General features: G+C 46.6%; 1 protein-coding gene across 8 annotated transcripts in view; it reads right to left on the minus strand.

Moving 5' to 3' along the window:
• Positions 1 to 3,716: 3,716 nt before the first annotated feature.
• The window catches only part of SGMS1 (sphingomyelin synthase 1), a 91,738-nt gene continuing 71,250 nt past the window's right edge, over positions 3,717 to 24,204 (minus strand). For all 8 annotated transcript variants that reach the window (XM_065843716.2, XM_071811583.1, XM_071811578.1 and 5 more), the window contains 5 exons: positions 17,372 to 18,166; positions 13,030 to 13,147; positions 9,599 to 9,752; positions 8,687 to 8,853; positions 3,717 to 6,136 (listed from right to left, as the gene is read on the minus strand). In XM_065843716.2, coding sequence (XP_065699788.1) covers positions 5,957 to 6,136; positions 8,687 to 8,853; positions 9,599 to 9,752; positions 13,030 to 13,147; positions 17,372 to 17,988 — 1,236 coding nt within the window. In that variant the 5' untranslated portion in view covers positions 17,989 to 18,166 and the 3' untranslated portion in view covers positions 3,717 to 5,956. The remainder of the gene's footprint in view (positions 6,137 to 8,686; positions 8,854 to 9,598; positions 9,753 to 13,029; positions 13,148 to 17,371; positions 18,167 to 24,204) is intronic.

Raw genomic sequence — 24,204 nt, forward strand, 5'->3', positions numbered from 1 at the left:
CAGAAATTAGCCTTGAAGATATCAAGGCCTACCCGTGAGAAAGATGGGAGTAAAGGAGTATCTGGAGATGTTAAGGATGGACTCGTGAGAGAAGGGAGTAGAAGAGTGACATTGATGACAGCAAAAATAGCCAGTGAGATGTTAGTGCTGTAACTTGTAACCAAGAGTGAAGAGACACATGAATTGGTAAAACTGTATAAAAATGCACTTGTGGCAATAAATGGCATCTACTCCTTTCATCCTGGAAGAACTTGGTCTATGTCGTTTGTCCGTCTCAGTCGCGACAGAAAAGATTTTGCCATTGATCATTTGAAGCAGTAGCAAAAGGCCAAACAGGTTTTCCCTGTCTCATAAGAAACACTGCCACTTCCAAACCTGAAGCATCCTGCTTTGCTGTCCCTCCAGCCTGGCTGAGGTTTCCCACGAGATAAATCCAGAACAACGTCATGAAGAGGTTGCGTGACACAGCACAGGGAGGTCGTCCCTTCCATGGGATGAAAAGTGTGTGGAAATGTGGAAAAGTGCCACTTTTCAGTTTCTCCAAACAGCAGCACAAACCGAACAACAAGGGCACTGGAGCAAGTATCAAAATCTCTGCCAAAAAAGGTAATCGTGGGCTTAACAACGACAACAAAAATCTTGTGGTGAGATGAAATGGGGAGGAATGTTTTGATCACTCTGTCAAAACGCCAGCGATGCATGGAAGCACATGGAAGGGCTAAAAATAATAAACTGGAGTATCTCTCGCTGCTGGAAGGCACAGAGCTGCATCTGTGCAAAGGAACAGATAATGTCCTGAGCTCCTTTCCCTCTAAGCCTACAAAATATTAAGGGGAAAATTAAGAGAAACCACCTTGGAGGGAGAGCCGAGGCTCCCGAACCAAAACTGCGCTGCCAGGCAGCAAACACAGATCCCTGTTGTGCGCTCAGACTCGCTGCTCAGACCCATCCTGCCAGACCTGTTCCACCTGCAGGAAGCTGAAATGAACCAAATGAACCCAAAGCCAAGGCTTGCTCAAATAACTCGTCTGGCAGTGTGTCCTTCCCCCGGGGACAATGAAGATCAGCGGTTACGATAGTGCTGTGCTGTGATTGATGTGTGCCGCGGCCGCAGGCAACCAGTGCTGGAACCCGAGCAGAAGTGGTTATTGAGTTAGGCAGTAAGTTGCCCAAAAGTCACCCAGAGCATCATAAACGGGTCCAAAGGACAGACAGACAGACCCTTCGGCTCTGCGGCTGCTTTGCAAAGCCCGGGGAGGGAGATGCATTAAAGCATTACGTGGGCAAAAGCGGGGTTGGATGAATCACCTTGACCCTTCAGGGGGTAGAGGTACCTGCAGGAAAGCTCTTGCAGCAAGTTGTCCCCATGGTGTCAAAGGGATGGGACCAACCCCAAAGCGACGGGATCCCATGGGCCTACCTGGAGGATCGTCCCCATCATCAGAGAGGGGTAACTGAGGGAGACGTCCTTGTTTTGACAGAGAGCAAAACGAGGTAAGAGATTTCCAAGTCGAAGCTGGCAGCACCATCAGGAGACATCAGAAGAAACCCTATGGCTGCTGGATTTGGCTCCAGCCCACCTTCTCCGGCCCAAAGCAGTTCCCCCAAGTTAATCCATTCCCCTTCTCCCCCTTCACTGACCTACAACCGCAAGACGGCTGGACGCAATGGGAGACATTTGCTGGAAAAGAGACTCTTTGGTGATGACATCGTCCTCATTTGCACCCAAAACAGCATTTATCAAAGCCAACCCTGGGCCCAGGACAGATGTTTTGGTCACACAGCTGGCGGCAGCCCCACAGGCACGAGACTTATCTGGGGTGCGGAGAGCACGGGGAAAGCATCACTCCGTGGAATTGCCAAGCAGCACATGCAAAGCAGAAGCGCTCTCGCAGAAGATCAGGAAAACCTTCTTATCCTCTGGGTCCGGAGACTGAAAAACAGCAACACAGAATCAGGCAGATCCTTCCCAAACTGACTCCCACTGTTTTTTTCTGGGTAAAAACGTATCACACAGCTGGCAGCAACAGGTCCAGAAGATTCCTAAAGCACCTGGACAATAACTTCTTGGTACAGGTACTAAGGGAACTGACCTTCTGCGACTGGGTTCTCACCAACAGAGAAGATCTCATGGGTGAAGCGGTAATTGGTGGCTGCCTTGGCCACAGTGACCACAAAGCAGTCAGGTTCAAAATCTTTGCTAATAGGAAGAAAACTGCCAGCAAGAACCCAGCGCTGGGTGTGGGGAGAGCAGACTTCAGGCTGCTCAGAGATCTACTTAGTCGGGTTCCCTGGGAAGATTTTGAAGGTGTTGAGGTCTGTCAGCGTTGGTTGTTTTTTAAGTACCACCCACTAAAAGCACAGAAGCAGTTGGTTCCAAAATGCCCAAGATCTAGCAGAAAGCCACCCTGGTTGAGCAGGGAAGAGGAGACTGAGGGGAGAGCTCATAGCAGCTACAGCTTCCTCACAAGGACAGTGACCGACAGAACCCAAGAGAACGGCAGAAGATGTGCTGGGGAGGGTCAGGTTGGACAGGAGGAAAAGGTTCTTCACCCAGAGGTGCTGGACACTGAACAGGCTCCCAGGGAGGTGTCACGGTTCCCAACCTGACAGTGTTCAAGAAGAGACTGGACAACGTCCTCAGACACACGGTGTGACCTGTGGGGTGTCCTGGACAGGAGTTGCACTCAACGACCCTTGTGGGTCCTTCCAACTCAGGACATTCTATGATTCTCCATGCCAGAAAAAGTAACCACCTGGATTTCAGCCACCGCTGAAAACCATCTGCAGTGAATTTGGAGGAAACCTGCTCCCAAACTTTGCTAGAGATGATAGAATCGTTTTGGTTGGAAAAGACCCTCAAGATCATCGCCTCCAACTGTTGATGTGCTTATGTACTTAAACGAGGCTGTGGAACAGATGTGCAGAGGGTGTTGAGCCCGAATCCCGGTGCCCACCGGCCAAGCCTACAGCAGATAACCAGCAGCAGAAATTACATCAGGACGATGCACCAGCGCTGCAAGATACGCGTTAATTTTCTACAGGGAAGCTGCATCTTCCTGCCAGGTCACCGTGGCAGATGGATGACCCCCCTGGCCAAACCAGGCTCCTTTCCCACCGTGTCCAATTTGACTGTGACTCAACCACTTGATTCTCTCAAAACGACAGCCTGGGTGAGCTGCTGTGAGCTCTCCCAGCTCAATCAGTGAGCTGCGTGGCGATGGTTTTACTACCCACAGGTCAGTGGATGAGCCCAGCTTAAGTTCAATATCATTTAGTTTAAGTAAATGCACACTAAATATAAGGTTGCACGATTTTTAATATACTCCCTGCTTCATGTTACCTGGTAAGCTGGATCTGCTGAAATCTTAAGCTGTAAAATACTGCTCATATTTACCAAAAGCAACTACAGACTACGCTGAACACTTGCAAAATCAGGTCCAGTTTGCTGGGAAGAACAGAGCAGCCAGCCACAGAACAACAAGGCAGCACAAGCACTGGGCTGGTGTTCAAACCGATTTAACAACAATCTTGTCTCCCACCTCCTCCCTCGGTCCCGTCCCCCAAACCGCACAGCGCCCGGAGCGGCGTGACAGCGCTGAGCCCCGTGTCCCCTCCTCGAGACAACACGCTCCGCCAAAGCACAGCTCCGCTGCGAAATAAACACACCACGTCTAGCAAGATCCATGCAGTAAGTCAGACACTACAATGCAGAATTCAGCAGATTCCATTTAATGTCATGTGCATATATCCATACATTTACTTATGTCAATGGTTTTGATGTGCGTGATGCCAGGTCTTGAAAAATCTACTCGTTCATTTACGTCTGGGAGCGTGAATCCTCTCAAGCCGTCAGAACAAACAGACTTTGGCCAATTGCAAAGATAATAGGGTGAATTGAAGGTAAAGCACGCAGAACTCGTCCCCAAAATGCGCAGAGAGCTCCGCAAACGCTATTACAAAGGGTTTTGTTGAGAAGTGTGGGGCACGAGGAAACCCCCAGCAGAACTGGTAAGAAATGGGTTCATGGGGTTGAGCATTCCGAGTAAAACAGTAGAAACACCACCTCATTTTCCTTCAAGGAAAATTTGGGCCAGGGCAGAGTAGAGATAAACCACATCAAAATAATAATAACGATAAAGAAATGACACTTCCACCACCACGTACTCACAGAAATGTCACCTTTTTTCGGCATTTAAGTACCAGGCCCACCAGACCCCGTGGGCGGGGATGTTTTGCCGCCGCGTCCCAGCGGTTTTGGGGTAGATTTTTCAAGGCCTGGGGTGGCTCCCAGGAAGGCTCCTCCCCTCGGTCGCAGCTCCCGCCCGCCCCGCAGCGATTGCATAGCATTTGTTGTCAGATAAGGCACGGATTTGCCCAACGCAAACAGCAATTCCAAATCAATGCAGTTTCCATACAGTCCAGATCGGATGGCCGACAGTGCAATAACACATCAAATTAAAGGCAAGGTTTGGAAGAATAAACCCAGCTTTAAATTTCAACTGAATATTAAGAAGATAAAGGAAACTACATTTTTCAAAAGCCTTTTTATTTTCCTTCACCATTGTTGTTTTACAATACAAATATCACCTTGTGAATACACAAAAACCCTACAGAAGATAACTCTGCTTCACGTAAAATACAGAATGGATATATATATATTTATATATATATTTTCTCTTGTTCATTCTTTAAAAAAACTCTTTTGTTCTGCACATTGGCAAGTTTAGGATAGAATACTTCCCCAAACATACAGTATGTATGGTAGGAGTGAAACTTAGAATTCCATGCAGTTTCTGCACAAATATCTTAAAGAAATAGATTCTCTTTGTTGTTTCTCAACACCATTTCAATACAGGATGGAGAAACCATTCGGAGTTCACTCAGTGATCACTTGTAAAATTCTTAAAAAACAGGAGTTCATGGCTGTTTTTCTGTTTAAAATACCAAGTAGACAATAAAGTGATACCTTTAGTTGGACCTGCCCACAATGTGTGAGCAAGATCTTCTTATATACTTTCCCCCTACACATGGCGATTTCAACATTATAAGCAAATTTCCAGTTTAATTTAGCTATAAATGCAAAAATTAGTAATTATACAGTATATATAATTCTGCTTTCATGGAATACTTTATTTTAAATAAAAACATTTAAGACTGCCTACTGACCATACAATCAAGACAAGAAAGGCACTAGAAACATAGACAAATCTCTCTCTCCCAAGAAGCATCTTCTTTAAACTCTCTATTCTCTGACATGTAAAAATCTTTTTAAATTTAATTTTCATACACATTTTGAAAAATAAAGTTAGGAAATACTTAGAAAATCACTTTACAACTCTTTTTTTGTTGTTTTTTTTTTTTGCACTTTTTGACACAGTCACTGCAGACTCTACAAAATCAAGACTACCAAACCTTCCTGTGTCTATCACCTCATACGTAGCGCCGTGCAACAGGTAGAAAGATTTCTCCATTGTACCCAAGGCAGGTATTTAAGAAACCTTCATATAGTCATTTGCTAGAAAATGGCTTACAGCCCAATCTTTGGGGCAAGAGATATGAAAAGTATGTTTTCCCAAGAAAATAATATGCTTTATTCCCAGACATGACTGGAAAGACCAGAACTTATGATATAAAAGCTTTCATTTATGCCGTCGCATCATATACAAAGGAACACGGTGATGGGTAAATGTAAATCCCAAATCTATTAACAAGAAATGTATAACAGTGCATGATAAGTTAATTTGTGTTGTTTTCTTTATTGTTGTCCAACGCAGATCCTTTGGAGAGAAAAAAAGATCACAGTGCTTACCAGGTAACTGAATTAAGTCACGGGAACTGTTAAAAGAAAGGGTTAGGGAGCAGTTGATTTATGTTTTTATGGCATCTTCTCGTAGGGAGTTCGTAGCACTTGGGACGGGTCGTTTCCCGCCCCGTTCTGTGCGGCGCCTCGCTGCTACGTGTCATTCACCAGGCGGCTGTACTTGACCTGCCGGCCCCGCTGCAGCGCCGGCCAGGGGAAGGGCCAGTGGTACGAGCGAGGTACGATTCCTTGCACATTCTTTTCAAAGTACTGGAAGGGCTTGTACCACCAGACCCTTGCGAGGAGGTTTGTTTGGGAAGCTTCTTTTAGCACCTGCACAAAGATAATCAGAAAAAAAGAGATAATTATAAAAGAGTGTGTCACTCGCATGGCTTCATTGCGCGTCGCTTGCTATGGTGCGTCCTGCTGTCCTGGTCTTGTTAAAAACAAGTTTCTCTTGTAGTGAATTTGCCTGTCAGCTAAAGCTTCATATCAGCTGCATTTTCCTGGAGAACCAGATCCATGTTTTGGTGAACACAGCAATGGAACGCGAGGTTATTGATAAGCATGGATGGACATCTCGCCAGAGGGGCAACAAGAAACAGGTGACCAAGGAACTGACCAACTGTGTATAACATCCCATTCACGTGAATACTTCTTCTAAAAGTGGGAGATCACGAGGATCTCGTCCTTTCTTTTCCCTTTTCCTTATGGCCGACATTAGGAGAGGACCTTGCGAGTCATCCCTGTGAACTGAGGCCCAGTGCCAGACTGAATCCAGCTCCGGTTGGCTGCAGAGTCCAGTCCAGGACTTCGGGTGCCGGCTCTGCAGTCGCTGGGACTTTCAGGATTGGTTTTGTATATTTTGTATTATTTTCTCTATTTTATCAGTAGCATTAGTAAAACATTTTTAATTTTCCCAGCTCTCTTCTCTCTGCCCTTCTTTCCCTCCCGATCGCCTGTCCTGAGTGGGAAGCGGGGAGAGGGGGTTAACAATACATCTGCCAGGGTTTTATTGTCACCCCGCAATCGAAACCTCAACACTTGCTTACGTCTGCTTCCAAAAATGTCTCGATATCTAGAAACATCCCCTAAACATCTGCATGGACAAAGCTCACAAGGAGCCAAGCGACTTTTCCCCAGTGAGGTCTGCCCTTGTTTCCAAGGCCTCAGCTGTTCTGTGTTCCCATAGGAAAAGAATGAATGGCCAAAGAAATTTGGAAATGAAAAAGCCACCCAACGCACAGCTGTGTCCACGAGGATCTCTGAAATCACATATGATCAAGAAGGCCAGAGTGCCTCGATCTATCCGGAGGGGATAACGAACCCTGCCCTGCCTTCTAAATCCCCCGAACTGTCCCCACCCAGCCTTTAGCTTCTCCCAACCATGACCAAGCCAGAGGCACCCACCCAAGAGCCCTGCTGCGCGTCCACAGGGAAAAACCGTGCTGTGCGGTGGGCTCGTACGAGCACAGGGATTCTTTGCTAAGCTTGCTTTCCATGTCATAAACTCACGTGTAAAATAAACTCCCTTTAGCCCCAAGGGGCTTTTGCTCAGACACAAGGCACAGCCCCTCTGCACAGAGCAGCACCAAGAAGGACCGACGTGCACACAAATGCGTAAGGATCAGAGATGGATATTTCCCAACGTCTCAGCAGCTTCAGGAAGAAATGTTGAGCCACCTTCTGAGTCACATAGAATCATTTGGGTTGGAAGAGACCTCAAGATCACCAAGTACAACCATAACCCAACCCTGGCTCTACCCCATGTCCCTGAGAACCTCATCTTCGCAGCTGTCTCTGTGTATTACTTCAAAGCAGCATCAAAACCACTGGAATAAAATTACATTAAGACCTTGATACGATCTAAAAGTAGGTACCATCACAATGTTAACTCATTTCCTGTCACCATACTAGGTCTTTCTTAAACATATTTAACTGGAGTAATTTGCAACAGATAAGCAAAATATCTTCCGCCACGTTGCACAAGAAATTTCTGGCCACAAAAACACGCTGTTCCAGACCTAAAGAAGTTATCCTATCGCAAGTTTCTCTTAACTTTCTAGGTCTTTCCCATGGAGAACAGACTTGTGCATTTCCTCTTGCATTCCCCAGCAGTGTCAGCTCGGCTCTTATTGCTCAAATTCACTGACAGGAAAGTAAGAATGAGAATGATATGAAACCTCATGTAGACTTCTTCATTTGACCTTTGCATCACCACTGCTCTCTGGTTGAGTATGACAAACCAGGCTTTGCTATCTCCCACCAAGTGCTGGGTCTCCTAAGCAGCTCCTCATTCTCAGTATTTCCCTCATCACCTCCTTTTTCACGTTTTTCCAGGCACAGACCTTAGAACAGGAACAGCTCCACTGTCCTCCAAAAGGAAAACATTTCCCTTGGTCAGGGGAACTTACCACCACTTGGAAACGCTTTGAAAACCTGGCTCACCTTTAGCGAGGCTTCACACTATTGCTCAAGAGACCTTTCATCTAATCAAAGGGTACAAGCCACAGAATACAAGGAAAACCCATCTGACTTCAACCAAAAAAACCCCACCACATCTAAATGGTTTGCTCTGCTGTCACAGAACCGGCTAATTAGCTCAAACTCAGAAGGACTTCAAAAAATGAGGTTATGCAGCAGGAGTAGAGCGGCTGGCCTGCCTGTAGGTGGTTTTTTTGTGGTCAAGACACAAGATGAACCCAACCGATGGTGCCTCTTCTTTCCCGCAAACCCAACGGGATGGGAGGGATTGAGGGACACTCCAGAAGACAAGCCCGCTCCTGCTCCTGCAGAAAGGCTGATGGCAAAGCGCGGACGCTTGCCCACCGCCACGCAACGGCAAGCGGAGCAACGCGGATCCCGAGAGCGGGAGAAACTCACTTGCTGGTTGGCCATCGTGTGATACCACCAGAAAAGTCTTGTAGTGATGTAGTAAGCCACCACCACGTCCACAGTGTAGTGGTCGTGAGCAAGGAGGATGCAGAACATCCCGACCATGCTGAACGCCCAGCAAAGCCAGTGATACCACCAGAGTCGCCGTGGGGAATCTGGAAAGAAGCACAAACAGGGGTTATTTCAGAGCACAAAGTTATCAGCGTGCAGGATTATCGCTGTAATTAGCAGAGGACTTGGACTGCAATGCTGGTAGCACAATGCCTGCATTGGGATTAAAAGCAGGAATGCTGAGGTCACAAAATAAGTATCGTTCTCTTAAGGCATAACTTCAAATTGTACTCAGGGGCAAGTAGATCCTTGGAAAATAGAAAGGGTATGAAAACTCTGAGAAACAAGCCCAACACATAATGATATAACACACCCTGGTCAGTAAAATTAACTGATTTGCATTTCAACATTCATTATATTAATAATAATATATGACTATTCTAACAATAGCAATACATTATTATTGTAATAATTCTAATACATCCACTCCTCCCGTCTTTCATAAAAGATAAACGCCTGATTCTTGCAAAAAAAGCGAAGTTGCGTTTAGTGTTGCATTTAGTTGCATTTACCTACACGTAGGTAAAATACCATCGATCAGGCAGGGAGCAATGAAGGCTTCAATTACATTTTAAAACATTATTTTAAAAATAAAATGCTTAATTCAGGCATCAACATGGTAGAGTGTTTTGTTTTGTCTCCAAAGTTTTCTTTTTAAGCAAGCCCTATGTTCTGTTACTTTTATTCAACTGAAAAAGCGTGCATTATTGCTGCAATTGCACCAACCACTCAGCACAACGATCGTTCTTCAATTAGCAAGGAATTCCGCGTGCACAGTAATGAACTTACACTCCTTGATAAATAAGTATGTAAGTGTTAAGATGACGGTGTGGCCGCTGTACAGATAGTCGCCGCACATGTGGTGGGATCCTGTGATGGACAATCCTCCGCCCGCAAGCAGCTTCATTATCCTTCGCAGATGGGATTCCCAGTCTCCAAAAAGCTGGTGGAAGAGTCAAAACACAAAAGCCTGGTAAAATATCAGCGCTAACCTCTCAGAGTTTAAAGCAATGGTGTTCATCAGCAACTCCACCTTTCGGTAAAAGAGGCAGGTGAACAAAAATGGTTCTTTCTTTATTATTTATAAATACTTATTGCTGCTAAAACGTAAAGGTGTAGTCTTTCTACCAGGTCTTGTTGGCAGTTTTTGCTAATGCTTGCGGTTGTGCAGGAAAATGATTCGTAGTGGGAATCTTCATGTGGAGCTAATGGGTTCAAGATCTCTTATAATTCATTATATTACATTCTTGCACTGGGATATGCGATGGGCATGTGTTTGTGTATATGTACATACACACACATGAACCCCACAAACACACAGTGAGGTTCAGAACAGCGACTCTCGGAAAAGCTACAACTTGTGGAATACAGTCTCGAAAACCCAGCGTCACCAATGAAAAGGAATTAAAAATATTGCCAACTTGAGCTAAAATGTTGTCATGTTCTCTAAACATCTATTTTGCTTTCTGTTCAAGAGGCAACACTCTAAAATAAATCAAGCTTAATGTCATTGGTCTCATTGAGAACAGCGTAGGTCCTGCAGATGATAACCCAACAGAAAACGGGATGAGCCACCTGAAGGGTTTTCCTCCGTCCCACCTCCAGCCCATGATGTTGGTGCAGAGGATATTTCTGATTAAAATAAGCCAGATTGAAGCAAACCAAGTCCTTCTGGTGATGACACCTCCTCCCAGGTGACCAAAGCGCAGCCAGCACTGTCCCAAGACTTGGGGTTTGCTGCTCCCAGCTCTACAACAAGCCCAAAACTTGAATAAACCCACCAAGAAAATATGTCATGGGACAAGCACAGCGAGGATGTGCTGAGCGGCCCCAGGACGTGACAGGTTGCAGGAGCCATCAGAGCTCAAAGAAGCAGGACCAAGGGATGGATGCACACGACTACATGTGTGCTGCATTCTTACCTCGGTTTACAACGTTTTAAAAACCAATTAACAGCCAGAAGGAAACACCAATCTCCCTGGCTGGCCACTACAGGCATGTTTTTCTTTTATTTTAAAGCTTGGTTCTGCTTTAAGACACGGAAATTATTAATTTCTGGCACATTTAAAGAGGGTCTTTGCACCAATTAAACATCCCCTGCTAACACTTCCTTACAAAACATTAAAATGCTCCCCAAAGCAACTCAAGAAGGAGTTGAGAGGTGATTCTTTTCCCAGTAGCATATTCACAGCTTTCAGGAAAGCCCAGCTCATCCTCAGTCTTATCAGGGCACCAGAAGAGCACAACAGAGGCTTGGCTTTACTTGAGCAATGAGACGGACTTGCCAAGGCTGTAAATTGCCCCAGACGGCAGATTGACTCCCTTCAGCCCATTAATACCTGTGTTCTTTGTTAATTTTATAACGGCTGACTGACCAAATACAACAGTGACTCCTCTTGCTTCTCTTTACAAAAGATCTCAGTCCTTCCCAAAAGCCACCCGTGGCTTGGCAAACAATCAAACCCTGGTGTTAATACATTGCCAGGCTTTATTTCCCCAATGAACCGGAGTGTTTCAGCTTTGTGTGTACACACCTGCAACCCCCCCTGCGACAGCACGTGTGCAGAGTCAAATCAGGGTTTTACTACCTATAAATCAGTGACTTTACTACCTGGCATCTAACGCACAGCTGGGCACACAAAGGCATTGAACTGTGCGTGTGGTACGTTTTTCACACACACAGTATCACACAGAATGGACTGGGTTGGAAAAGACCTCAGAGAACACCAAGTCCAACCCTTGGTCCAACTCCAGGCCACTGACCAGATCATGGCCCTAAGTGCCATGTCCAGTTTCAGTTTAAAAACCTCCAGGGCCGGTGAGTCCAGCACCTCCCTGGGCAGCCATTCCAATGCTGACCACTCTCTCTGCACAGAATTGCCTTCTCATCTCCAGCCTCAATTTCCCCTGGTAGAGTTGAAGTCCATGCCCCCTTGTCCTATTGCTGACTGCCTGGGAGAAGAGCCCAATCCCCACCTGGCTAGAACTGCCCTTCAGGTAGTTCTAGAGAGTGCTGAGCTCACCTCTAAGCCTCCTCTGCTCCAGACTGAACAAGCCCAGCTCCCTCAGCCTCTCCCCATAGGGCTTGTGTTCAAGTCCCTTCCCCAGTCTTGTTGCTCTTCTCTGGACCCGCTCCAGCACTTCAATCTCTTTCCTGAGCTGAGGGGCCCAGAACTGAACACAATACTCCAGGTGTGGCCTCCCCAATGCAGAGCACAGGGGAAGGATCACTGCCCTTGTCCTGCTGACCACGCTGGTTTGGATACAGAACAGGACACCATCGGCCTTCTTGGCCACCTGGGCACACTTTTGGCTCATGTTGAGCTTCCTGTCCATGAGTCCCCCCAAGGTCCCTTTCTGCCCGACTGCTCTCCAGCCACTCTGTGCCCAGCCTGGAGCACTGCAGGGGGTTGTTGTGGCCAAAGTGCAGGACCCGGCACTTGGCCTTGTTCATCTTCATCCCATTGGAATCAGCCCATTTTTCCAGTCTATCCAGATCCCTCTGCAGAGCCCTCCTGCCTTCCAGCAGGTCCACACTCCCTCCCAACTTGGTGTCATCCGCAAATTTGCTGATGATGGTCTCAATTCCCTCATCTAAATCATCAATAAAGATGTTAAACAGGACTGCACCCAACACTGACCCCTGGGGACACCACTAGTGACTGGTCACCAGCTGGATGCAGCCCCATTCACCAGCACTCCACACTTTCACAGATATTACCTCCTTGTTTTATTTGCTGAGCAACCTGAGCTGGTAGGGGTTGGATTAAATGAGCTTTGAAGGTCCCTCCAACCCAAACTATTCTGATTTTATTCCTCAGCGCAACAAACATGATTTGATGCTAAACTGGGGAGAAGGCAGCAAATCTCTGCGCTAATACAATTGCAAAAATACACCCAGGGACGAAAGGCTGCAAAGGAGACGGAGCCTCCCCAGCCTTCGAAAAGCCTCTTTGGGCCATTTTCAAATATAAATCACATTTGGACTTGCCACGCTGAAGTCTTTAGAAATAAATGAGTCAGCGTGGCACCTCCACCTTTGCTTTGACGGAGACGGAAAACCGAGAGGAGAGCTGATGTTCCACAGGGTGGCCCCATGGGGCCAAACCCGTATTTTCAGTTTCATAACAACGATTGAGAAAGCGCTGCTCGCCGTTTTGGTAACAGCAGGACAAGGGGAAAACATCGGGGTTAAAAAAAGGCAGTCGGAATTAGTTTACCTTTGGAGAACACTTGAAATGCATGCCAGGGACTGGGAGTGTGGTCACATACATTGTAATGCACCGGTACAGGTATAGTGTGCCAACTATACAGAAAAATCTTCTGCTAATGATAGACCTAGAGGAAAAAGAAACAGAAGAGAAGAAAAAAATAAGGTCACTCAATGCAAACAAATACGCAAAGGGAAGTATGAATAAAATAAACTACCAACTGTTCTCAACGGGTGTGAAACTCCTGACGGTATCAGCTTATACCTGAGAATACTAAATTGCTTTATAAATATTCCCACGTTCTACATGTCAGAAACAGAAAAAGCAACTCAGTTAACACTACCCGTGGAGGTGATTACAGGGAATTTAAGGGCTCAAACACAAAAGCCCGCGCAGATTTAGCACTGAAGACATTAAAAGGCATTTCATGACCCACACCCCTCCAGTAGCTTTGAGCGCTCACTCATTTTCTATTCAAGGCAGGGGATGAAGTGTAGTGGTTGTGAGCAAGGAGGATGCAGAACATCATTTTGCGATGAAAAGGAGTCGGTTTATTTCAGCTGACACACACGTTTAGCAATTACAAAGAGCTCGTAGGACAATTCAACCCTCTTCTGGCACATCCAGGAGCAACCACAGAGCCCATGTAGAGTTCCACAAAGAGAAATTGCTGCCCACAGTGCAAAAATCAAGGGCAAATCCAGCCCGAGTTGGTCACCTTACCCACACCAACCCTTTGCATCCTGCTGGTTTTGGTGGGTTAGTTACAATTACGATCATTCGGGGAACACAAGTTCTGGCATTCATTTGTTGCTATTTTGAGGCATTTACTTTATCATATTTCTATCAAGCCAAGCTCTTTTGAAGCTCAAAATTGGCCATCTTTTATATCTTTAATAGCTTTTGGCAGTTATGAAAGCGTAGCGCTCCACTCTCAGAGGAGTATAACTTTGCAGTGCCAGAACCAATAACAACTCGAGTGTCTTAATTCACCAGAAAAGCCTCAACTATGACAGTGTAAATACATTTTGCACCCAAGCGCTCACTGCTATCGAAAAACTGTGTTTCATAGTTTTTCTTCCCTCTCCTGGTGCAAACGCAGACAAAGCTGGGAGTTGGAAATGATGCTTTATTACTGCATCTCCATGGACTGAAGAGTAAGAGTGGAAGGCTGTGGTTTTCCTCCACGTTTTGCACAGGGAGTTTTTCCCTGGGAAGGGTGACCCAGTGAAGATTTCACCCTTGTGTCTGGCTTTATAACAAGACATTAACACGTTTTGCTTTATAACCCAGTACAAATACAAACAGGGGGGTTGAGGATTAAAGACAGAGCAGCACTGTGTTTAGAGACCGAAGAATTAACAAGTTTTTCCACCCAGCACTGAACTTTGATTTTTCTTTAATTAAAATTACCCACCAAGCTCTGTGGTTCAGCCAGATTTAGCATATTTTATCTTTGGAAAGTCTGTGTCGAAGTGCTTTCTACTGTGATATAAAAAAAAAAACAACGTAAAAAGTCTCGTATTTTCCTTTCTCCAAAGGATTTGTGTGTGTGTGATTACGAGCCAGCTGGTAAGTACAACCTCTTGGATTATTACTTGCCAAGGCAACTTTTATTCCAAGCATCCAGCCCTCGCCAACGCGGGCGGTGAGCACGCTGCTTTCCCCATCCCATGAGCGTGCAGGTTGAACCAGATGTTGAGTGTGGCCAAAACCCAGCATTGTGCTCCTCCCAAAATATCTGGGAACGCTGCCCAGAGAAGTTTATTCTGCCTCAGCAGCTCACCCAGACTCCTCGAGATCCCCGCAGCGGCTGCAGAAAAAGGCTCGGGTGGCTCCAAGTCCCCAGCCAGGACCTGCTCCTGCTTTCCAGTGAGAACCCAACCCAAGGCCATGGACAATATTCTGCTCAAAGAAAACTGTGACTACCTGAAGATAAATATCATTTTCAGGGAAGAAAGCAGTAACAGAGGTGAAGGGAAACAGAAACACACAACACCCTCTTCCATTGCAGCCCAACTTTGCAATCCAACAAAGAAGACACGCAGGTTCTACTCAATGTCATCATGCAATCCCTGGACTAAACAAGGAGGACTTGAGTGATCGGTATAATAAACGACACATCTCTGTCGTCCTTCTTTGTGTGGGAGAACAGCAGTCTTGGCTTGGATGAAATCAGGATCTGGTGGGATAAGCAATAGGAATTTCACAAGAGTTTCAAAAAGTCTGAAGCTCTGAAGGTGCCTCCTTTGGTCAAAGGTTCAGCCCAGCAATTCGGTTCGTGGGTAACAAAGCTGCTGGTTCCCTGGTGACACCTGTGAACAGTACCTCCGTGACCTGAGCAGGCGAAGAACCAGGTCTCATCTTGCCCAGCAATTGCCTGCCTTCAAGTCTTATCTTCAGATCTCCAACGGAGCATGGCAACGGCTCTCCCTGTCAGAGGAAGGCCTAGCTGGCTTCATTCCCTCTCCTTACTCTAGATTTCAGTTTCCACAGGAGGCGATAATCCACACCGCAAAAGTGATTCACCTCTTTTTAGAGCACTTAGTGGTTCATCACCCAAAGCCATGAGAATGGGGCCCTCCAGATAAAGCCGCCCCGCTGGGCTCCGGCTCCCATGAGCGCCTCTCCCATTCTTCCCTTTCTGTTGCTTCCCAACACCTTGGGCTTCAATCCTTCCACTCGTTGACATAAAAGACTTCTGGTGACCAAAGCATTACAAAACCATTACACACACTGAGCAGAATGAGCCCTTCCAAAGCAGGTAAAAACAAACATCAAAGCAAATGGGGATGGGGGGGTTGAATCTTCACATCTATTAATGATACCAAGATACTTGACCATGAAGTCAACCCACGTCTCGCTGCTTCAGAATCTCCAAGGACCTTATGAATCCTGCTGTTCTTCATCTGGATGTTCTGCTCAGCTCCATCCCTCGTATCACCCTCCTAACCTGACAGCCCGTTCTTGAGTGCAACCCCATGTCACCTTCTCCAGGTGCCTCCCTTGGTTTGGAACAACATCTATGGCCAGAGACTCCACCAGATAAAACACAAAGTAGTACCGAGCAGCAGAAAAGATGAATAAACCATCCTCTGTCTTGTGGATTACTTAAATATCTGTCACATTCCTATGGAAATCCACAGCTGTGTGCAGAAGGGTATCCTGCCCCAGCTGAGCAATTCTCACTTCTCAAGTCACCTGTACCTTATGAAGCTGGTGAACCACATGCTTATGTTTAAATTTTTTTGGTTTTCTCCATTATAAGAGCAAGCGATCCATTTGCCTCTTGTTTAATTGCTTTTAAAAAGGGAAATCTGTAATTCTAAGGTCATTAAAAGCCCAGAAAACCGAAGGATCTTGTATTTTGCACGGTAGGGCCCAAATTATGTTCTTTGCTCAGTTTCCCACATAGAGATAACCAAACAAGAGTCAGTGAACAGGTGAAGAATGATGTTGTAATAGCAGAGGAGAGCCCATCTTTGGGCTGGGCAGCTCTGGGGACATCCTCATGCCTGGTTTTCGAAAGGAAAGGCGATGTCACCTCATCCTGCTTACAGCCACTTGCCTTTGAACACTTCGTCCCCAGCCACGACAGCACCAGGGTTTCTATCTCAGACACTCCAGGTAGGGCAGCCCAAGGTGTGGATTTACAGCAGGATAAATACCCTAAATTAAGCACACACACACACACTCTGTAGAGGGGAAGCAGGAGGTTATTTCCATTGGCACGCAAATTCACCCTGGCAGTTCTGGGCAGGGAGCAATCACTAAAGCCTTGCAAATTCATTGCGTATCTATGCTTTTGCATATTTCACAATTAGCTTTTGATGTACTTTGTATTCAACTTTACCTGGCCCATCTAATACCAAGCAGAAAACATCAACATTTTTTCCCGCAGCACTGTTGAGGTGCATGGACCAAACTCACTGCTGCTTGGTTTTGTGCGGGAATAATCTTCGGGTAGATCTTTACATGAGGCATTAAACCGAGCCCAAGTTGGTTTGCAGCTGGGTTCACAACAGCATGAGCTGTGCTCCCTCTAACAGACAGGACAGTCAACTGAGTTAAGAACATGGTTACATCCAGTTTTTCACACAGGAGAAGGGCTCATGTTAATGGCGCAGGTAAACAAGATCAGGGCTATTTCTTAGTTTCTTAGGCAGCCGTTGGACTGAACTTCTCCCTTTCCCACAAGCAGCCCACACAAACTGCAGTTTGCTTATGGCACATCTACTTCTGTTCGGGAAACCAAAACCAGAAAGAAGCTCCTGGATGTAACCCAGTACCTGACCTCCAAAAGCTGTCAGAAGTCTACCCCAACACTTGCTTTTCAAACGGTTTTACTTACTTGTATTTTAAGAGCAGCCACTGAACAAACCACAGTCCTACAAGGATCATGCCGTTGATTTCACAAATAGAAAAAGCCCATTCCACCCGATCAAAGCGATCAAAAAATGCATCTGGTAGGGGAGGCTGCACCTCCTTGGGAGGCACTCGTTCATGAACGACCGAGATAGTCACCGTGGTAAAGATGAAACAAAAAAGTGCATAAATAAAAGCCAGGAAAGTCTTGCCCCATTCCATAGGATACTGTGAGCGCTCTGGCTCTGGCATGGGGATCTTAATCATCTCCTTCTTATACCCATTTGGCATCCCGTTGAGCTTCATTTTACTGCTAAAGCCATTCTCGCGCGCGGCGCTGCCGACGCGGATGTGCCCGTTGGCGTGCCCATTTTTGTGAGCCTCCATGTGATGAGCCATTTTTAAAGTTTCGATCATGTGCAACAACCGCTGGCCGCTGTCCGAAGACACCCGAGAGAGGGGTGTCTTCTTAAAATCCTCCTCCGTGAGGTTGATCAAATCCCGCCCGGTGAAGCTCTTCAGCGGCTCGCAATACTCCGGCACGGCATTTTCCATCAGCCAACTCGTCACCTCCTGGGGTGACCACAGCACCACTTCTTTCATCTCGCCAGGCAGCCGGGCCACGGTCTGACATGGGTTTTAAATCGGGCAGCGGTCAGCGCGGCTCCGGCGCGTCACAAAGCTCCTCCTTGGCTTCATCTTGGCCGAGGAAGCAGGTCCCCGTCCCCGGGGGCGAGCGTGGGAAACGGCTCACTTCATCTTCGTGCTGGCATTCTTCTTCCTGGGGAGGAAACAACACAAGCAAACCAGTCATTAGGGCAGCATTTACCAATAGTTTGCAATTCAGGTTTAAAGACAAAATCACTGCAGAAGAATAGTTAAGATTCTGGTGTGGAAAAGCCTCATTGATTTGAGCCTTGTGCCTATAGCACTGGACTGAGTTTGCTACAGATTTCTCAAGAACATCAACAGTTTTGTATTATAAAAAAGCAAACACTTTGCAGCTGTGGGAAGGACTCTTTCCTGTTCTATATTTGTTACATTTTCTATTACTTTGTAGCTCTGGTGCCTAACTAGTACCCAAACTTCACAGAATCACAGAATGTGAGGGATCAGAAGGGACCTGGAAAGCTCACCCAGTGCAATCCCCCCATGGAGCAGGAACACCCAGATGAGGTTCCACAGGAAGGTGTCCAGGCGGTGTCTGCACAGAAGGAGACTCCACAACCTCCCTGGGCAGCCTGGGCCAGGCTCCCCCACCCTCACTGGGAAGAAGTTTCTTCTCAGATTTAAGTGGAACCTCTTGTGTTCCAGTTTGCACTCACTGCCCCTTGTCCTGTCATTGGTTGTCACCGAGAAGAGCCTGGCTCCATCCTCCTGACACTCACCCTTTCTAGATCTGTAACCATGAATGAGTCCCCCCTCAGTCTCCTCTTCTCCAGCTCCAGAGCCCCAGCTCCCTCAGCCTTTCCTCACACGGGAGATGCTCCACTCCCTTCAGCATCTTGGTGGCTGCGCTGGACTCTCTCCAGCAGTTCCCTGTCCTTCTGGAGCTGAGGGGCCACAATTGGACACAATATTCCAGCTGTGGTCTCCCCAGGGCAGAGCAGAGGGGCAGGAGAACCTCTCTGACCTACTGACCACCCCCTTCTAACCCACCCCAGGTACCATTGGCCTTCCTGGCCACAAGGGCCCAGTGCTGGCTCATGGTCACCCTGCTGTCCCCAGGACCCCCAGGTCCCTTTCCCCTACGCTGCTCTCTAATAGGTCATTCCCCAACTTACACTGGAACCTGGGGTTGTTCCTGCCCAGATTCAAGACTCTACACTTGCCCTTGTTCTATTTCATTAAATTTTCCCTGCCCAGCTCTCCAGCCTGTCCAGGTCTCTGGATGGCAGCACAGCTTCCGGTGTCAGCCACTCCTCCCAGCTTGGTGTCACCAGCAAACTTGCTTCTCTTAAAATCATACTATTAAGGGATTTAAAGTTCTCCAGAGCAAATGTTTAGTGTTATTCATGTCACAAACCTCCTTGCCCCTACAAATTGGTGGTATCTTAATCAAATGTATTGCAGCAAGTTATCGAATGGGAAGCCTTTTCTTTATTCTGCAAGGCAAAAACAGCTGGTGTACCACAATAAATGCTTTTGTATGGGTCAGCAACACATTAACGACAACAACAACAACAATAATAATAATAAATAATGCAGATAAGCTAAGTCATCCTCTCTGCGCAAAACAGCAGCAGGAAAAGTCAATGCCTGAAAATAAACCAAAGCATTTAGGTTTGCGGGACTCTAGCAGATGTATAGCAGCTCTTCAAGGTAAGTTTGATGATTTCCATGGTATATATTCAAATATATACTGTATACATTCAAACAATGGTTTGTTATCATTAAAAAAAAAAAAAAAAAAAAAAAGAGGAACCAGTAGAAAAACGAAAGTGAAACTAAAAATAATACAAATAACCAGGCAGCAAATTTCTAAACCCACTGAACTACAAAAATGGATTAGAAAGCTTAGAAAAGCTGGTCACTTCGAACGCTAAAATTACAGGAAAACAGACGTTACTTGCTGGAAACTCTCCTTCCGTTTCTGAGACACAAACGGCAAAATCCTGGTGGTGACACCACGAGCAAATTCCGAGGTTTGAGAGGTTTGTGTGGGGAACAAAGGATCAATGTTCCTCTCCAGCGTAAAGCGAGGCCAGCAAGAACCCCTGTTCCCAACCCCCTGTCTCAACGACTCCGCTGCCCCGTACAGAAAGGTCACCTAAAGAAAGCAAAGAGCACGGGGCAAAAACACTGCACGTTTGCTGAAGTGTTTTCTATCTGCTTCAAGAATATTTTTAGCCTCTTACAAGCTCCCAGGTGTTTGTTTCATTGTAGGGAGCAAAGCTGCCGCCACGGAGAACCAAAATCATCTCCACTACTGGCACCACTTCAGTAGAAGTGGCACCAACCTGATCCAGAGCTACATTGCTATGCACACTTTGCACACGCTGCCTCTCGCTTGTACCTGCATGGATTTAAATCCATGGAGCAAAGAGGGATCAGGATGAATATTTCCCCTTGTTTTAAAACAGCAGAAGAGAAGATACTGCTCTATTTTCTCTTTTTTTTTTTTTTGTGGGATTACATGTACTCAGGAAGGCTTTTAGCCGTGGATCGCTTCATTATTCAAGTCATGTTTAGCAAATGGGTATTGAGTTACACAGCTCTGAACATGAAAAAAGAAAGGAGGGAGTGAATTATGCATGTTCGCCCACATTGGAAACTCCTACGAGGCTCCGGCCGAAGGCAGCTCGGCTCTCGGCTGCACTCGCGTTATCATTGCACCTCAAATCCCAGCTCTGACATCGGCCACAGCACAAAACTCATGTGTGAACCCCACTTTCTTACTCCACTTTTACTCCACCACAGACCAAGGAGAAGGAAACACCTCTGGGATGGCCACTGAAGTCCTAAGCGACGCACCGGGAGCTCAGAACGGGGAGGATCGGTGTCTACACGACGGAAAACGCAACACGCGCTTTCACACTTGTCCTCAGGTTGAAATCCAGGAGAAGCGGCCCCAGAAATTGCGCAGCACCACATTCAACCAACAGACTTCTCTACGGGGTCGCCGCTGTTGAGGGTAGCGCCTCACCATCTTGACAAAGCCAGGGTTCTTTGGTTTTGAATCCCGTTCCACTGCCCGGGCTCTCAGTTCGCAGCAGGACCTCGTTCTCCCACAACTCCAAGTTTTGCTTGAGCAACTGAGCATGGATTTGAGGCTGTTGGAGTGTACACCACGACATGGGGCAACATCGAACCTTTGTAATTTTAAAGGCTGGAGTGACTGAATCACAGTTTCCCAAACCACTCAGAAAGGAGGAAAATGAAACTTTAACCATTATCCATGATACAAGCCTTGCTGGACATCACAGGAGCCTGTAGCCCTGTAGCCAGCCTTGCAATTACATCTTCTTGCTTACCATGGACACGTATCTTCCGCCACAGCTAAACTAGTAGGCTTTAAGATAAGCTCTGTGTGGAGCCTAAAAGAGCAAAAATCTGTTGCCAGCTGCAAATATTGATGTTGGCACAAGAGTCCTAATATGCCGGTGTGACCCCAGGATAGCTGGCAGTGTTAGGAGAAATTTCAATCCATTCAGAAACTTGCTTTAAACTCACCATCAGTAATGCCATTAAAGCATACGGAAGAATAAAGATCACTCACTTCCAATTTTTGTGTCTTGACAGAATTCAAAGTATAAATAACACCTTCCAGGAGTCTCTGGTGGGTTTAAAACTGAGAAACCCCATCTCACACACCAGAAGCGGGGACTTTCACCCCACCGCATCCTCCGCGATGGGTGGACAATATCAGCATGGGATTCAGCAGGGAGCTTCAGTCCTCCCTGACGGTGTTTTGGGGCTGGCAATCCCAGCCCACTGCTATCACAACACCAGCGAGTAAATCGCTACCTAGGATCTTTTGTAAAAGCAGACTATTTGATACTCGCAGAGGAAGGCTGAGAAAGACGATACCCTGCCGGGGATGCAGGCCATGGAGCCCATTTAGTTAAAAAGAGGAGAAACAACTATAATTTCTAACACACACCTATCATTCGAACCTCCATTTCACAGCCTAACAGGGGAGGAATAGGCAAAAAGCTGCTTTACTAACACCTTCCAACTTGTCACATTAAAAATACCTCGTTTTCTATCGCATGTTCATGAGAGCTCGATCGGGTGAGGTTCGCAGAAATTATGTGGGAGAGTAAGAGCCCTCGCTGGCCCTGAAACGTTCCCTTGATCCGCAGCAGATCTGCTTCATTAAGGAGCCTGTATCCCACAATGATTTATAAATAACAATGTGATTATCACAATACTAATTGCACTATGATAACGATGCTGTGTAAAACCAGCATCTCAAAATAGCCAGACCACGAGGCCGAGCAGGACGAGATAACTTCAGCAAGGGCTGCAGTCCTCGCCACCTCGTTTTTACGTGACCTTTTTTCCCTTGTTCCCAGCAAACCTTAACATTCCAACTCAAAACTTTCACATCTTCCTTTCCCACTTTCCTGGCAGGGAGTATTTCCCACCACCACTTCAATCTGCCCGCATAAGGGTGATAACACCGTGACCACAGCTACCTCAGTGGGTTAAATAAGTATTTGAGAGCGTACTACATAACCCTGCGTATTGGGATTTATTTTCTCCTGCATCGCTTTGCGGAGATGCAGTTGGGCACAAGGACCAAATGTGGGAGCATCCACCTCTTCAGTCACAGGGCAAGATGATCAGCAATAAAATCACCGGCTGGATGCACCTCAACACGCAACTCAGTGGCCAAGGTGCAGGTTTTCTGTCTCTAGGTGTGCCTGGAGGATAACTGAGCACTCACGTTGGACGTCGCTGTTTCACGTTTCGTTTCTGAGTCCGTGGGCTCTTTGCTGAGTGAGTGATGGGACATTCCCTGGCACGACCAAGACTTTGGGGCGGCTGCAGGGTCAACACGCTGCTCCCGATTACCTCTACATTTGCAAGCAGAAAGCATTACACCTCTCAAGTAACGCTGAAGACAAGCCAAGTCTTCCCAAATCAAATCCTGCCTTCCTCGTGTTTGTACAGCGCTTTTATTCTCTAAGCAAGGACCTTTGCTGCCAAGGCAACAGTCACTATAGAAATCAGTAAAATAACCAGCCATTTCAGAAACCGTGATGAGCTCCTCACCAGGAGCCAAGGAGGTTCTCAAACCCTCTCAGTTGCAGTTGCAACGCTGAGCATCCTTCCCGAACGCCCCAGAAAACAACGAGACGATCAAAACGCTCATAAGAAATAGTGTTCAAATGAGCCAAGTCCAAGGTTGGAGATAAAACAGTGATTTTGTCCCTGGGGAAACAACCGCTGGGATGCACACTCATTATGTGTGCACACACACATCGAAGCTTTAGAAACACAAGTCAACTCCCCAAACCCTCCGGTGAGCAGAAGTTCCAGGGAGAGCGAGGACTCGGGATGAGAGTCGGCAGCTCCCGTCCTGCATTTTTACAGCACAGAACAAACTGTTGGTGACTGAGTCACCGCCACAGTCACCTCCTGACAGGCACTTTACCACCACTTGCAAAGCACCTCTGTGCACCAATTTGCCTCTAATTATGTGCTAGATACCACTAACGAGCTACCGAATCTCTTTCCTCCTTCGCCCCTCGCTCCGGCATTTTAAAACAGAACAGCAAAACCGGGTTTGTGCTGTAAATACAAATACGTGCACGTACAAAATATCTCCAAGTATAAGGCAGAGGCACAGATGGGCTCACGAGTTTCGTGGAGCTCCGAGATAGGTTTCCTAGGTCGGTCCCAGGTGGAAAACATTGTCCCATCGACGCAAAGTCAGAACAAGCAGAATTACTACTATGAAAAGAGAGGCTGGGATCAGGATGTGAAGCAACTCCCACGTCCCCGGAATAGTTACTTACGTAGCTACAGAAAGAGGAAAAAGAATTGCCTGCATACTACATAAATCCTCAAGCAGCCTGTATTTTCTAAATTACTCTATAGGAAGAGTTAAAATAACCCCAGTATATATTTCCCATCCTAATTTAACCAAAAAATAAGAAATGAAAATCCGCTCACAGAGTAACAGCTTTGAATCCAAGCAAGGATTTCAAACCTAAAGCACTTGCATCCAATTTGAAAGAGCAAACGGCTCATTTCCAGATGGGAAGCAGTGCTAGCGAATATCTCTGCTACAAAAATGCATCTATGTGTGTGTGTGTAGGTACATACACGGTGTTCTGTGCCAGGCAACAGGGACACCTTCCCCCTCCA

Source organism: Patagioenas fasciata, chromosome 8, assembly GCF_037038585.1.
Source record: "Patagioenas fasciata isolate bPatFas1 chromosome 8, bPatFas1.hap1, whole genome shotgun sequence".
Classification (NCBI taxonomy): domain Eukaryota; kingdom Metazoa; phylum Chordata; class Aves; order Columbiformes; family Columbidae; genus Patagioenas; species Patagioenas fasciata.